Below are 16,921 nucleotides of genomic sequence, written 5' to 3'. Positions count from 1 at the left end.
AGAGAAAAAGATGACTGTACAGTCTTGCTAGATATATCCATATCCCACTGCGGGAATATCTTCGGACTACAGAAGGCTGATTTGGCATTGTACCAAGACAGCCTGTTGAATACACATCTGCATGTTGTGATTCTGGAAGAAAAAAGATAAATACCTACAGTCTCATTAGTATGTCTTCTAGATTTCTAAGCTCATACTTTGGATGGTCTGTAGGCTTGAGCCAAAGCAGCTTATTTCTGAAACATTTTTTTTCTGTATAATTTTAGCAGTATGTTTTTGGAGAGCAGTGAAGTGGACTGGGCTGCAGTGAATCAATTAGGAAGATATCTGCCTAAGAGTGTGTTATCTGACTACAATGTGCCTCTCCCAAATGATATGATAGTTCTATGATGAATCATAATGTTGTGCCATTCATATCGTATTATCATCTTAACATGTTAAGAAAGGAAGTTCAACATAGCGTTATGAATTGATCATGTGGCATTAAAGCATGAAGACAAAGAAAAGTGTACTGCAATTGCTTGTTGATGGTCATTATTCATTCATTCATTCATTCAGTGGGTTCAGGGTGTATCTATTTACTGCATGAAGAATTATTTCTGGTTTTATTCCATAATGCTTGGGAACAGAAACAAAGGTCACTCAAGGGGTGACATAGTAAATTGCTTCTTGAAGGGTCTCTGGATGAAGTTCAGCATTCTTCAGTGATTTCTGTTCCCCCAGATCTGGCGTGTGGAAAGCAGTGGCAGAGTTCCTGTGGAACCTGAGACATACGGACAGTTCTACGGTGGTGACTGCTACATTATCCTCTACACTTACCCTAAAGGGCAGATCATCTACACATGGTATGTTTGGTTGGCTTTGCACAGAACTGCAGCACGTGAATATTATTATATACTGACTTTATGTCCTGTTGAGTAGAACCACATGTAAATGCAAGGTTGTTCACTGTGCGTTTGTCATGCAGTATAAACTTGGAATTATTTTGAAACTAGACTTAACCATTGTCTTTCTCCTTGTCTTCCTCAGGCAAGGAGCCCATACTACAAAAGATGAACTGACTGCATCTGCATTTCTGACTGTTCAGCTGGATCGGCTATTGAATGGTCAGGCTGTGCAGGTTAGTGTCTTTTGGATAAAATTCAACAGAGTATGCAATATATGCAAATGTCAGTGAGAATTGGAAGGAGGAGGTAGCATCTGAAGACTGGAATATCAGCTTCTCATGTCTGTATTGAGCCAAGCACCATGGGCTCGTTTTAAAGTCACTGGAGATTTCCCATTTGAATCATCCTTTCTGAATGTAAATGTCCAAAAGAACACAGATATAACACAACCTAAAACTGCTCTTTCTTTCCTTTGATTTTATTTATAAAAATTAGGTTTTAGTCCTGCCTAGCCTTACAGGCTTTGTACATAGTGAGCGGAGACCAAAGGCTAAGATCCTCCCAGGGCAACTCACTCTGAAGAAGGTGTCTGACAGGGTAATAGACCTGTGTGAGCACCCCTGTCTCCTTTTGATTATGTAGGAAGCTGTGATATTTAGCCCAAACAAGATTCTGACTTTTAGAGGGCCAAAACTGAGAAACATGAAAACCACATAACAGCCAGAAGATGAGAGCCTGCAGGAACTGTGTTGCAGGGTCTGGCTTGTCCCTGCCATAGTAAGGAAGGTTAACCTGGGTTTTCCCATCCTGTAGTGCTTGCAACTCTGTGAAAGCAGGAGACACATCCTCACTTGCAGAAATGAGATGTGAAAGGCAGTGTGCAGGACACTGACAGCTAAAAGGTGTGATGAAATGTGCTAGTTCTGGCACGACTAGAATGTGTGCTATCTCTTCATCGCTGGTGAGGAGTGGCAGGTCAGTGGAGAGGTGAGAGGTCTCATCTTTTCACAGAAGGACTGGAGCTGGAGGATGACTAGGGACAGACAGGCAAAGATTTTCTAAGCAGCAGGAGATAATTCTGTGCTTCCCATTTCTTAATTACCAAAGTACAGGGCTTCCCCCACCCACCAAGGCACAGTTAATTTAGATGGAATACCATACTTTAAGCTATTAATCAATTATGATTTATGATTGAAATTATATTAAGAAAGGATTAGAACACTTCTAGGTAATTACTCCTTGAAATATTCCTAACACATGTTCTATATTTGGACAGAGTTCAGCACAATATGGTCCTGCCACATAACTAAGGCCAATACTAATACTGCAGCAATAATACACTGCAAAGACCTGCAATAATAATGTGCTTAAAAAGCCTTTTTATTAAAGCTGAAGGAGGTCCATCTCACTGCAATCGACATGATATTTAAAAGTACTTTTAGCCTCCAGTGGAATTAGGAATATATAGATATGTATGTATAGATGTATGCGCATATGCACATACACACATGTATATATGCGTGTGTGCATTTGTATGCACGTACATGGCTACCTAGCATAGACTTACCTGTGCTTAACGTCTGTATTAGCATTATTTGAAAGGTTTAAATGTACACTTTTGTGATCACTAGATGGCACTACAGTACAAGTGACTATATGTTTTCCTCCGCGGTTTGTTTTTTTTTCTTTTGTGGGTTTGTTGGTTGGGTGTTTTTTTGATGGGGATGGGGATGTGGGGGGCGGGTCTGGTTTGTTGGTATATTTTTGGCATTTGTAAAATCCTGCCGCATTTTGGCACCTAAAAGTAAACGTGTCCTAGGATGTCCTTATCGGGCAACTGTACCAGTCTATCCAGCTGTGAGATAAGGAAAAAAGCACCTGCTCCTGCTGCCCACTGCGCCCCTCTCGCCACCCCGGCTCCCAGCTGCCCCAAGCCCCACAGGGCAGGGCTAAAGGCCTGGGGCTCTCTGCTTCTCCTCCTCTGCTGGCTACACAGCATGCCTCATCCCCTTTTATCCCTTTCTTCCCAGGAGTGAAAGGCAGGGAGTCACAGCCCTCCACCCTGGCGGGTGGTATTGTTATAAAAGATGAACAAATGGTTGTATGCAAATAACTTTTACCATATATTAACCTAAAAATAGTCGTTCTTCATAGCTCAGTGTTTTTTGATATTGCAATAACATCTTTTGTGTCTGTAATGGAAGTTCATTTCTGTGATCCATGTTAGCCTCTGCAAGATTTATGCTCATCTTTTTCACCTTTTTTCAGGTAGAATACACATAGAAATAATGAACAGGATGAATAACCACTCTCTTCTGCTCAAATACAGGGCACCTAAACTTCCAAGACAGTTTTTAACGGGAAATAAATCATTCTGTAAAACTCTATGAAATGATAGTTCTTTTGAAAAAGAGTAATTTTCTTATTACAGTAGATATCAGCCATTTTAATCAGCTAAACATGATGTTAGAAGTTTGAATCTTGTCTTTGTGTCAGCATGATTGACAAAAAAAAAATCTCACAAATGCTCTAACTTTAAGGTGTCTGGAACTATATTTTTAGATCTTCTCAGCTTGCCACTTCTCATTTGTGGTAACATACTTAGCATTATTGGCTAACATCCACTGTGCTATTCAACAAAGACCAAAAATAACTACCTGTATCCTTTTGTAATTTTTATTGCATTTCTTTACATATGTACAGATCCGAGTCAGCCAAGGCAAAGAGCCTGCACATTTACTGAGCTTGTTCAAAAACAAACCACTTATTGTCTACAAGGATGGGACATCCAAGAAGGAAGGTCAGAAACCTACTCCACCCACACGACTCTTCCAAATCCGCAGGAACCTGGCAGCCATTACCAGGATTGCAGAGGTAAGTTCACCTGCTAAGTAAACCAACTATTCCCTGGGGAAATGGTGTAGCTGCCACGAGCTTCTCCAACTAATCTTGTTGAGTGGTCACATCTGGTAGGAACACAGCCTTCCAAATCAAATCCACTGCCTTATGTGACCAACCCATCTAATAAATCAAAGAGAATACAAAGAGAATATGCTGTAACTGGCTGCAACCCATCTACATCTTTCAGAGGAAACTGTAAGAAAATGTATGTAAGAGTCAGCTGACATAGACAAGAAATCAGCAACCCTTTTGCGATAGCCTTTCCTACTGCCAAACAGTCCTAAATTTTGCCCTTCAAGTCAGTTCCCTGTCTCAAGTTAAGTTCCTCTCTACATACATACATACGTATATCAGTATAAATCTAGGCAAAAATTGAAGAAAAAAAGCATAGCTGATTAACATCTACCTACACTTTTAATATAAACTATGTAAAATGGTGATCACTGTATTTGAAAACATAAAGAATAAAAGTTTCTTTCTCAATCTAGGTTGATGTTGACGCAATGTCACTAAACTCCAACGATGTCTTTGTTCTGAAACTGCCAGACAGCTCTGGCTACACCTGGGTAGGAAAAGGAGCAAACAAAGAAGAGGAACAAGGGGCTCAATACATTGCCAGCGTTCTTAAATGCCAGACTGCTAAGATAAATGAAGGCCAGGAACCAGGTTAGTATGAGGCCACGTGGCTGCTAATAGGCAGCTGAGAATACACAGCGCTGCAGCCTAAATGGTGTTTGTGATCATATACTTTATAGGCAGAAGTATATGCTCACTCTCTCCCTTTGAAAATCCAACCTGTCATTTCACCATGGAGATGTATCCAGGATTGGGTGATGCACAAGCAGTGCAATGCCCTGAAAGTCTGTAGGACAGTAGCAGGAGCTGCAGAGGAATGTGGTCCTTTCCTCACCCTGAGTGCCTAGGAGGGGAGGAAGACATAGTGCATTGCTCTTTCTAGGTCTGCGAGTGATATCTTTGTGGTTATTTTGACAAACTGCAGGAAGAGCTGTAAGAAAATGCACCCATCTTTGAAACAAAAAAGAAGATCTTGTTTGGGGATTCTTGAAACAGTATCTAACAAGCTATAAACATAAAATGTTAAATCCACTGCTGAATAAATTATCTATTATGGATTTCAGAGGAATTCTGGAAAGCACTTGGAGGTAAAAAAAAATATCAGACTTCATCACAACTCTTGACAAAGGCTGAAGATCACCCCCCTCGCCTGTATGGTTGTTCTAATAAGACTGGCAGATTTATTGTGAGTATATGAGGGATACTTTCCTCGCTCTTTAATTATATATTTTCTGATATATTTTGCTTTGAGAATCATCAGACATTAAATGAATTTGAGGATTTGGCTTAGTTAGTCGTGCTTGAGGTTTGATGCTTTAAATCAATCCAAATGCAAAGGATGGACAGAAGAATTAATACTGCAGACATTTGCACACAGAGCCTGCTCCAGCCTGGGACTAGAGGCTTGCAGATGCAAAAAGATAAGGCATTTGCCTAGTCAAAAGCAGTTGTGTTCTTGCAGAGCATTGCCAGACTACTATTATTTTGCTGAGAAGGTGCAGGTCAGTGCTTTGCCCCTTACATGTTTGATAATGGTGGTGAGGAAGAGAAATGTTCCTTGCCAAAAACCCCTAAGAGCCTGAAATTTTCCATAGAGATTTAAGGCATGTAATTATGCCACTAAGGTATTCAGTTGTGCTCAGGGAGGTAGGAAAACTTACTTCCTGAGCAGAAATACCCAGAGCTGTGGGCTGGCTATTAAGCCTGTGATTCAGGCTTAATTACTTACCATGTTCTGGGAGGGCAATAGTGTGTCGCTGTTTGGCAAGGATATGCTAATTTTTAAGTAGGGAACATAGTTGGCTACCTCTTCTGCAGTTTCCTTAAGTCACAGCCCATTCATCTGGAAAGAGATAAAACAAATAGAATCCTTTAGTAAGAACTTTTAAAATCTTATGAAAGTAGTAAAGTGTATTCTTCTAGCAAGCTTCTAAAACACTCCTGTGAAATACAGTAATAGGAACCAAACTCTCTATAATAGTCTGCTGGGAGCTATACACTTTCTGTTTTTTGTTTTAAATTCCCTCCAAATTCTGTGAAATCCCCTCTTTCTTGTAACATTTCTCTAGTAACAGAATCACCATCATTATAGCTCACTAAAATAGATAGGTCAGATCACTCTGACCTTCAGACCACCGTAACACAGGGTGGGGAAAAAGGAATGTCTTACACCATCAGCTTACCATCCCTTTAGCACTCCTACATGACCAAGCATAGCCAAAACCCTTGACAGTCCTTTAAAAGTAGAGGGCCAAGCATTAGCTACATTATTATTTCTCCTTTTCATACAGAATGACATTAAACTGTTTTCCTATCTGCCTGCACATCCTTGGAAGAAGCAAGCAGTCTGCCTTTCCTCTGGGGACTAATCCTTGATGGCTTAGTCAACTTTAATGTCCCACTGTCAAGTGACTGGAAAGCTTCCTTGAGTGTGTATTTCATCACTGAACTCACCCACTGCAAACCAAAGCAGTTTCTTTTCCTTATTAAAGAATGTATGCTGCATGAATATATCCGCTGATATCAGCTGATTGATTCAGTTTGCTTGGTACAAGGAGTTCTGTGGAAATTTCCTTGTCCCCTTCTGGCAGACCTCAGTCCCAACACAGTAGTCACAATTACAGTGTAAATCTCTGCCTCTCCTGAGGATATCCTATCAATTCTGACAAGCTGAGAGCTGATTTCATAGAACATCCACTTATGCAATTTGTTTCCTTTCAGTGAAACACCCTTGACACCTTCATCAAGTCAGTTTAGGGCTTGACCCTTTAGGAGCTCTATACCAGTTTCTGGACTTATCCTTTAAAAATATCTTTGATCTGTGCAAAATCAGAATATCTTGATAAATCATTAAAAAACAAAAAAAACACAACACATAATCTCCTTTTTAGATTGAGGAGGTCCCAGGAGAATTCACTCAGGATGATTTGGCTGAAGATGATGTCATGTTGCTGGATGCTTGGGAGCAGGTAAGCTGTGTACTTGACCACTGCTTTTTGTGGTAACAAGGCTAATTTATTCTTAACCACTTAGATCATAAGATGGGAGGAGAAATAATGTTTGTGAGAATGGAATAGGTTTTGTTTTCTTTAAATTATACTAGAGGGAGCTATATTTTTTAAGCTATATGATATGTTAATGTGAATATACATGATTGAGTTTCCAAGCATAATGTGAGACCATATCAGGTACTTCCCATTAAAACCAATAGAGGCTGCAAGAGTATAAGCCCCAACAGTGTTCTGAAAGGCTCTCAGTAATGTTCTTGACTTTATGAGTAAAATTTATTGATTTAAAAAAAGTTATTGCATAAAAGGTATTCAGAAGCCACAAAATCTATGTGGCAGCAGCACCTACAAAAAGTCTCACTAGAGAAGAGGACAAACACTAGATAGATGCTTTCACAGATTTCTTCAGAAGAACTGGGTGAAGGGTGACAGAAACCATCTCCATCATTTTCCCAGGTTCACTGAAAACTGAAAATGTTGAGAGCTTTTTAGATGACAGGCAAACTTACTGTAGGTGCAGAGGTCACATCTGTTTCTCACAGTATATCCTTTCTACCCTTCCTCTCCCCTTGGAGGGAAAGGGGGACCAGGCCATGGATCCCACACTTTTATTTGACTTCTTCAGCCTAATCCTTAAGGAAAAAAAGGCTGAGGTTTTGGAAACAGGAAGGAGCGTCCAAGATCCATGTGGGAAGGAGTGATGGGAGAAGGTGGGTGGAAGAGCTGGATGGAAAGTAGTTGGGATATACAGTCAGAAGGAAAAAAGTCTGGGACGTGTAGCTGGTCTCCAAAAGGATCTTTGGCAGAAAAAAAAAAAATGTGGGGATTGCAGATGGAGGCCCTGATTGTTGGGTTATTCAGTGGGTTATCTAGCAGTTACCCTGGGTAGCACTGATCACAGGGCACAAGCATTGATGCACACAGAGAGCTCACATCAGAGATAGCTCCTGTTCAGTGTTTTTACTTGCCCCTGAAGAGCAATTTCCTCTGCAAATTGTAAAAGATATCCATGGAAGAGGTAATTAGGGTTCCTTTCCTCAGAGCACACAAAAGTTTGGCCTTCCAGTGTCAAGAGAGTGGTGAGATTTCAGAGGATAGAAAAACAGACTCTCTCTCAAGGGAAAAAAAAAATCATCAGCTGTGGTTTGTGAGAGCTGTGTATCTTTGTAGTCTTTTCATAGTGTATATTCTTTTTTTTCCTAGTGGAATCAACTATTTTGTACTTTACCTGCTGTACGCAATATCCTTATAACAGCATAGGAGCTATGTTTTCTCTGTTTGCAGGTTTTTGTCTGGATTGGGAAGGATGCTAATGAAACTGAGCAACAGGAATCCATTAAATCTGGTAAATCAAATAAATTTGGCAGAATTCTGAGTGAAGTAGCACCAATATGACTTAAAGAAGTGAAAAGGATGCTGTAGAAGAATTCTAGTTAACATTTACAGTGTTTAAAAGGGTTACTTAGAATTTAATCCTGAAGAAGATTATTTTCTCCTTGAGATGTGCTTTAAAACTCATTGTATCTTTCTTATCTGTAAATTTATAAAGAGTAAAATTAATGAAGATTGCACTACTAGGCTGCAGAGCTTTTTAAAGAGCTCCATGAAAAGAAACTGCACTGAAAAGAGAATTTAAAAGGACATACCTACTGAGCTGCACCCTACGCTAATGTATACAGTAATAGGAATGCCAACAAATCCTCAAGTCCTTACACTGCCACATTTCACTGCGTTAAATTTGGGGGAGAATATTCCAATTGTAGAACAAATCAAGACAATTCATGTGAAGTGCACCTCCTTGAAAAATTATGTGTCATCTCTGGTGTGATGCCATTCTGACAAAGTCTGCTAAAAATGCTTACAGATATTTCCCTGGAGCAGCTAGGCTTAAGTAGCTGTGCTTCTGACATGTACTGATGTCACATTGCAATGTCAGGGGAAACTATACAGGCTTTCACATAGGAAAAACAGGAATGAAGCTTGTGCAAATTCTTCTGTTCTAAAGCCAAAACACAGCTGTATGGCAATGAATTGATCAGAGCAACAATCCCTCTGTTTTACCCTCCTGGACAATTCCTTCACTGGCAGCTGGGAGAAATCAGCAATTACCTGATCCTTTCATTGCCTTTGAAATAATTTAATTGAATACTGTACTGTAGTAGCCCTGGGTTCTTTCACTAGGGCTTTTAATGTATTTTTTATAGCAAAGGAATGAATTCATATATTACATCTTTTATTTCCTTTCTGTTTTCAGCCAAACGCTATATTGAAACAGATCCTTCTGGCAGAGATAAGAGGACCCCCATTATAATTGTGAAGCAGGGGCACGAACCCCCGACATTCACAGGCTGGTTCCTGGCTTGGGACTCCAACAAATGGAAGAACTGATCTATCCAAGGAGGCTCCAGCTTCAAGCCAAAGAAGGATCAGAGACCAGCTACTTTCTAGTATTTTTAAGCATAAGCTTATGCAGCAACATGATGCATCTGTTGTTACACTTTCCCCAAGCTTTTATACATTTCTGTGAATAACCTGGGAATTCTCAGCACTGGAAAGGATGAATGATAATTGTAAACTGATCAAATAGAGCAAGTGGGGCTTTTTGTGTAGTAAATGTGGAAAGTGCTACCAATAATTTGTTTAATCTATTGATTCTTCAAACAGAAGCTGTGGATCAGCTTATTTTAATGTGCGAAAGTGGGTCAAATTCTGCTTTCACTTAAAAAGCCAAACTAAGAAATTCCTTTAGATTAAGGTCAGTGTAATACTGTGCAGAATTTGGCCTGATAAAGGACTAATTCTGCATCTGTTGCAAGGGTAGGACTGAACATGATTTACTTACTCCACCAAAATACTGCCACATTCATGTAAAAATTCAGATGATGCCTGATCCAGAGTGGGAACAGTGTCTGGCAGGGGGCAAAAAAGGAATAGATATTTTGACAAAGGTGTGCTTAACATGTTTGTCTTCTTAGTACATGTATTTGGAGCTTTGGACTGAATGGCTCTAAGTATATCAAGTTGACAGAGGGTTTTTTGAGAGACTGTCTAGCTCATTGTAATTAATTTCTTTAGATTTATCTCTGTGAACCACCTCCAGCTCCACCAGGTCTTTTTAATCAAAGCTCTTAAACACACTCTAGTGCACTAGTGCCTTTACGAGTGGAAACAGAAGAAGTAACAGCTTCAAAAACACATACTCTGCCTTAACCAGTATGCACTTAAGCCAAAGTTTGTCTCGATTGCCTTAGTGAGCAGTACTTGCTTCTTTTCCAGTGTGCAGACTGCTCAGCTTGTCAGGCACATGATGTGTTTCTACATGTCTTCTGTTCAGGTCTTAGTCAAATATCAAGTATATCAAGCACGAGGAAACCCCTTGTTTCAGTAGCAGTCCACATCCCGAGAATTTGGACTGTGAGTATGCACCACAGAATATGGCCTTCTCTTTTCTCTCAGACACAGTTATTGGGGCTTTTTTTCTTCTAGTGAATTTAAGAGTATATTTTCAAAGTGGTTTTTATTTGTAATTTAGCCAGAAAAGTCTACTGAAGGGCAGCAGGAAAAATTCTGCTTCAAATCTTTAGTACTGCTTTGATCAATTATCTTATAATGCTTGTTTTAAACAGCAGTTTGTACAGCTGTAAATCATGTCAATGTGGCTTTTTAATGAAGGCATTTCAATGGTTTTATTATTCTTATGTTAGATTGGAAAGTGAACTTTTAGACATTTGTATTTTTTTTTTTATCATGATTGTGGTTTTGAATCTGGGTAATGCAAAACAGTGAATTTAGTCTGGGCTCATAATGACAAAAGAATTGCGAAGCTAAGAGATTAATTATAGGAGTTTGTTAGCTTTAAACATTTGTTTAAATCTCTGCTAATATAACTGGGCTGTATCTGAATGTAATTTCATTTAAAATAAAATTACAAACCCCAGTATTCTATATGCCAAGATGATCTTCCTCTCTCTTGACATACTGTTGCTCAGTGCTTCCACTGATGTCTCGCAAAACTTCCTAATAAACCCAGCAGGTACCTTCATTTATAGGTGGACAATGTAATAAGAAGTTACTTTTTTTTTACTTTGGCACCGTTTTACACAATGAAAGGTTAACTCTTCCCAACAACTTGGAATTTACAAACCTAAGTGAAAATCAAAGAACTGGTTGCTTGTTAGCTTGTGATTTCATCTTTAAGAAAAACTACCATTGTTGTTATCAAACTCTGGCTTTTTAACTTTCTGCTTGCAAAAACGATTGACTATAAAAATTACTGGTTTATAGAACAGGAGGAAATAGGTGTATGTTTGTTTTTAAAGGATAGGTCTTGCTTTTTATTTGTGAGAGTAGATAAGGAGATGTCCTTCTGCTGGAAGGAGCACAAAGACCTTTTCAGTTCCTTAGCTACTGCACTTCATGCAGCCACTGAGCAGCCTGTAATTATCTGATGGTTGTCTTTGACACATACATATGATTCTTCTCATTTTTTAAAAATAACTGTTACAGTAGCTTCTTAACCAAGGATTAGACAAGATTTGCCCTCCTTGTACATAAATATCTTCCGGAACACTGAGGGCTCTGAACTGACGCAGCCTGCCAGCATATTCTGCAGCACTGTGAAAGCCTCTTTTCAGTTCCTTCTCACAAAACAGAGGAGCTTTTGTGGTCTGGCCTGGGCATTTTGGTTTACAATACATTGTCCTGGCACGTTGATGACTGATGTTGAGAAGAGCATTGAGAGCTCATAACGGACCAGTGTTCTCAACTAGGCTTTAAGCACAACAGCTGCTAGCAACATTGTTCTTGGGTTTACTTGCTAGAGAGGAAGTTTATTTTTCATATATACATGTGCAGTACACACAAAGACTTAGTTCTTTCTCTCTCTGGAGAGAGGGGAAGGGAGGATAGACAGGATCAACTATGACTGCTTGGAAATAGTAAAGATTAAGTTGTTTTCAAGAAAATATTTAAGCATATAACATTATGAATACACAGAGTGAACCTATCTGCCTTGTTTCCAGAATAGAAAGAATTGTGCAATTCTATACAGTACAGTCAAGTTCAGTCAAGAATAAGCTATACCTTGCATTATTATCATACAGTAATAGTACGTTCACTCTCTTTGTAATGGCAAAATTAGACCCTAGGTTAGCAGTTTCATTATGCTACAAACAGCAAGTATTCGTATGTTCTATTGGCTGTAAATACAGCATCATTTTTCATCTTTGTTTTATAGAATTTCATTGCAACAGAAAGATGTTGGGAATCCTTAAAGCCAAAAGAATTCATAATACTATATAGTATTGGTAGTTTACGTAAAATAGCATAATCTTAGAATATAACTAGAGATTGTACACAGGAGAGGAGCCAGTCTCTGGAATCACTGCTCAAAATATGTATTTTGACCATAGCACATAGTGCTATATAGCATCAGATCTGCTGTAAATTATTGTGTTAAATGTAATTAAATTCAGTGGAACAGTTTGTTCTTGCCAGTTCAGACTCACATAGGCTTCACCTGCAACAACAAGAAAGTTATGAAAATGGTACACAGTTGGATTGTGGGACCACCCCTCATGGGAGAACTAAGGAATCATACAGAAAATATTTTGCTCACTTGACTATAGCGAGAGGTGCTCTAAGACATCTCTATAGGCTACTATAGGCTACAGGAACATTTCTTGTTACTAACTTTGCAAATTTCTTGTAGTCTTCATTTTTACTGGATCTGAAAAGGCTAAAAAAAAAAGGCAAGCCAAAATAAGCCTATTATTTTCCATGGACTGAAGTTGCTCTTCAGAGTCCACTTCTCTACAGGAAAGCTTGAAAAAAACCCTTCAAACTTTGCTTTAGGACACAATTGCTCCTCAGCATCCCACTCAGGTTGTACCTTTATGTCTTAATTGAGCCAAATGCAAGTATATAAGGCCAAAATAAATATTATAAAAGTTAGATGATGCTTTAGTGTGCTGACTTTCCAGATCCTTGCTTTTTCTTTTTTAAAGACAATAAATTTGAAATTGCACACTTTTCCCTTCTTATGGATAGGACTTTTGCTGCTAAAATCAAATAAACTTCTGATTTGATCGAAAACACAGTCAGATCCTTAATCCACTATATGTCCTTAATGTCTCATTACATCCCCTCTAGACTCGCCTAAAGTTACTTTGACCTTCTCTGACTATTAACACATTACCTTTATGCTAAAAATCAATAAACTACACTCACTTCAATTAAAGCTTCCAAGGTGCAAGAGAGAGAAGGGTAGACCGATGGGAATTGGGAGGCCTGCCATGCCATAAAATTAGTCGATAACTGTTCTGGTCCTTCGCCCCTTGCATGTCATTTTCCTCTTGACATTAAAGTATATTTGCATTACAGGGGAAAAATTAATCTGTCCCTACAGAACAGAGCACATAAGCTGATTTCTTCTAAATAACGGCAAAGTGAGTTATTCCAGGGGAGAAGATAGAAGAGGAATCATCCTGTACAAAGCTTCTTCCTAAATGCATCCACACTTCTGTCCTGCAAGTGCTCTCTCTTCAAAAGGACGCCATGAGTGTACTGAGATCCACAAGACTGTACCTTTTACCACCACATTTAATCAGTCAGCAGTGAAACATGGGTCTCCACACACATGAAATGAAAGCATCAAGTGAAAACATTAATTTTCATTGTCTGGTAGACTATAGATCGTTTGCTCAGAAAAATAGCCTGGATGGGGGCAAGTAGGTCTAGCGAAGGTACATGTGATGTTTCTTAGGGAATGTATCGGGAAACCAAGCAGCAAGGCTGGGACAATCTGAACGGCATCCCACAGCAAGGCCCGGAGATAGACAGGTTTGCTTTAGCAACAATAATGCTTTGATTATTCCAACAAAGTCTCTTGACCATTGCTAGAAGAGCACAGCTCTCCCTACTGCTCTTTAACAGATTTCACAGAGGTGACTCAGGGTGATTTCACAGCAGTTAGCAATATTAACATCAAGGCTGATTGCAATCAGGTGATTTTAACATCATTTACCTGACACTTCACCATGCTTTGTGTTGTCTGGTGCCTTTCCTACAGAAGAACCAGCTACAGCAGCAATCCTGATTAAAATAGATCATTGCTAGGAGGAACCTAAGACAAAATTTCCCTGCAGGATTAGATTTTTACAGAGGTGGCTCAGAAAGGTCATAGGTTTCCTGTAACAGGCATTGCAGCACAGCTGAGTCCCTGTTTAACCAGTTGAGTGGGGCTGTAGGTATGCTTTGTTGTTGCCAAAGACTGCTGTCCTTCCCACCACTAGCCAGCTGCTCTACTGGACCTGGGCAAGAAGTCAGTTGTTGTAGCAGGGCAGAGACAGGAGTGGCAGTAAATGTCTTATCAGCAAGGACAACAGACAAGAAGCCTACTCAAACAATCCCCTACTTTCTTGCTAGACAGTCCCAGTCAACAGCAGATATCTCACACACCTTCTGCTGCCAGACTCTCTCCCATCCTAGCATTTGCAGATGCACTCCAGCACCCACTAACTAAATATCTCACATGTGAATTCCCAAAGCTCAAAGTCATCTTAAGATAGTGTGAGGAAAGGTGATGGAAATTTGTCCTGTATTTAAAGCAGCAAACAAGGATTCTGGTAACCTGCATTCTCTGTGGTCTGTGCATCCTTGCATAACCTGAAGTAAATCACTGCATTTTGGTGCTTCTACTCTTCACCTTTTAAATGAGGATTTCTTCCATCCCTTCCCTGTGTATTTAAGCTGCACTGACTTTTACCATGTGTTTGTACAATTGTGAAGTCACAACAGTGAAGTCACTTCTCAACACTGTCATCTTGTAGGTACTGCTCATAATCTAGACAGCTGCCAGGGTTGTCAGTACCAAGCTGCACAGAGCTTGCTCAGAGCAAGATCAGACGACAAGGCAAGTGCAATGTTTTGGAGACTGCTGAAGCACAGGTGCAGCTCCACCAACAATGGGGCAAGAGAGAAAGGGCAGGAACCACCTCAGAGAAGTAAAGCTTTTATGATATAACACATATGAGCAAAAATACCCCACCCCAGCAGTACAGTTCAGGGTTGTTTGGTCAGAGCATTTCGTAAACTGTAACTATAAGTGCATCTGCCTCAGTTCCATACAAATTCCTCTCCAGATCAGGAGCAGCTGCTCTGAGGATAGTAATTGTGAGGGGAAGACAAGGCTCTGCTGTGTTTGCAAAGGAATAGCAAAATCGTCAGGTGCCTCTTTACTTTGACCTGGCAAGTGAGGTCCTTAAATTTTTCTAGGGCTGCTGCTGTTAAAGGTACAAGGCCTCTCTGCAGTACAGCCTTATTTTTTTTTCTGGCAAGTGCTATTTTCTGGGTGACTCAAGGACTGTAGTTGTTGATAATTTATTGGATATTTCTTCTTTCATTACTGAATTATACTGGGTAACAGACATCAGCTGACATGGCTTCAAGCCAGAGGCTGAGCATGAGGGCACCTGTCCAAGGTAAAGTATATGAACTGAGAGGACCAAAATATGCCTTCTGACTACAGATGGAAGGATGGCCAAACATCTAGTTCGTTTTGAGGGTTTGGGTTTGCATTTTAATGGTATCTTCACTCGTGAAATGTCTGCTGGCTGCTGCTATTGGTTTCACATAAAAAGAATAATTTCATAGTGCTGTTAACAGTGAAAGCTTGGAGTTAGGGACTCTGTGGTAGCTGCTAATGGCTATCGTTTCATCTCAATTCTGAATTATCACAGGTCTGAAAAACACAGGAGGTATATGCTTTATGTGCTAGACTGCTGGGCCTTCAATCAATCCTCAGCAAGGACTCAAAGATCAGTGATTTGAAGGGAGTGCAGTGGTGGTCACCTAAAAGTCTCTCTATCTGGAGTTATGCTGAGATGAAAGACCATGCTGATTTTGTCCCTAAACAAAAGGGCAGGGCTCTGAAGTGAAACTCAGCAGGTAAGATCTCTAAGACTTAATAACAGCTTTCACAGAATGACCTATGGTTTCAGAGGCCTTCCGCCATTAAAATAGGAGGAAGGGATGCAACCATTTGTCCTCTTTAAAGCTTTCTGATGCTTTCTTTGAAGAATCAGATGGGGGTTGCATCTACTCATGAGCTGTATGCATCATATAGCTATCATAATACTTGCTGTTACGACCCTAACTGGGAGCTCGAGGAGTCATAAAGGTTTCATGATCCCCTTGGGTTAAATTAAGGTGAAATGACAGCAAATGACTGGTTAAAATGTTTTACTTTCAGTAGAAACAACTTAAACCTGGAAAAGGATAATAAGCAATGTGGTCTCTTATAGATAAATCTGTAAGAAATTTAAAAAAAAAAAAAAAAGGGAGGGGAGGGAGTCAAAGAATCCGGATCATCACCCCCCAGGTTCCAGCACTGTCTCAGGTCTGGTAATCCTGGGTGGTGGGTGCACACCCAGCAAAGTTTTCTGTCACCTTTTAAATTCATCTTATCAGCTGATTTGCATACCAGACGAGGAGAGGTGGGTTTTCCATGAACTCATTAGCATGAGAGGTATGGAAAAGGTGGAGCATGGGCTCTGCATGCGTACTGGAGGGGGGATGGGGTGTATTAACCCTTTTGTCCAACTGAGTCAGTGGTCAGGATCTCCCTCTGCCACCTTTACCTTTCGCCCAGTTACTGCTCATTTTTGCTGACTTCATGCTTCCTGGGCAATCATGCAGCCTTTTGCTCCTTCTGGGGCAGATGCTCCCCTCTTACCAATCTTTCATCTCTTCTCCAAGGACACAGTCGCTAGCAAGGCCTGCATCGTTTATACAAAGTATCAAACTCACACAATAGAGACAATGTTTAGTGGTCCTCCTTAGAAGATTCAACCCTTCAGTTCCTCACACTTGCCATCTGAAATTCAAATACTTCAAAGCATGAAGAATTCCCTAAATAGTCCCTTACTGCTTACAGTATGTCCATGCCTATTTTTTCCTTAAATAAAGAGGTATTATATGATTTATTTTCCTTTTATATCCCATTAGCAGAGAGGCCTTGAATGTAATAAGTAAATTGGAAAAAAATGTTTA

General features: G+C 39.9%; 1 protein-coding gene across 1 annotated transcript in view; it reads left to right on the top strand.

Annotated features, from left to right (window-relative positions):
* SCIN (scinderin) overlaps nucleotides 1-10,817 on the top strand; it is a 48,246-nt gene extending 37,429 nt beyond the window's left edge. Inside the window, 9 exon segments of the mRNA XM_026842730.1 lie at nucleotides 724-845; nucleotides 1,030-1,120; nucleotides 3,591-3,761; nucleotides 4,277-4,454; nucleotides 4,928-5,049; nucleotides 6,755-6,832; nucleotides 8,156-8,216; nucleotides 9,126-9,253; nucleotides 9,255-10,817. Coding sequence (XP_026698531.1) covers nucleotides 724-845; nucleotides 1,030-1,120; nucleotides 3,591-3,761; nucleotides 4,277-4,454; nucleotides 4,928-5,049; nucleotides 6,755-6,832; nucleotides 8,156-8,216; nucleotides 9,126-9,253; nucleotides 9,255-9,398 — 1,095 coding nt within the window. The 3' untranslated portion in view covers nucleotides 9,399-10,817.
* The last annotated feature ends 6,104 nt before the right edge of the window (nucleotides 10,818-16,921 follow it).

Source organism: Athene cunicularia, assembly GCF_003259725.1.
Source record: "Athene cunicularia isolate RWA chromosome 2 unlocalized genomic scaffold, athCun1 chr2_part1, whole genome shotgun sequence".
NCBI lineage: Eukaryota > Metazoa > Chordata > Aves > Strigiformes > Strigidae > Athene > Athene cunicularia.
The sequence above is the reverse complement of the archived record's forward strand: the minus strand, read 5'-3'. Positions and strand labels throughout refer to the sequence as shown.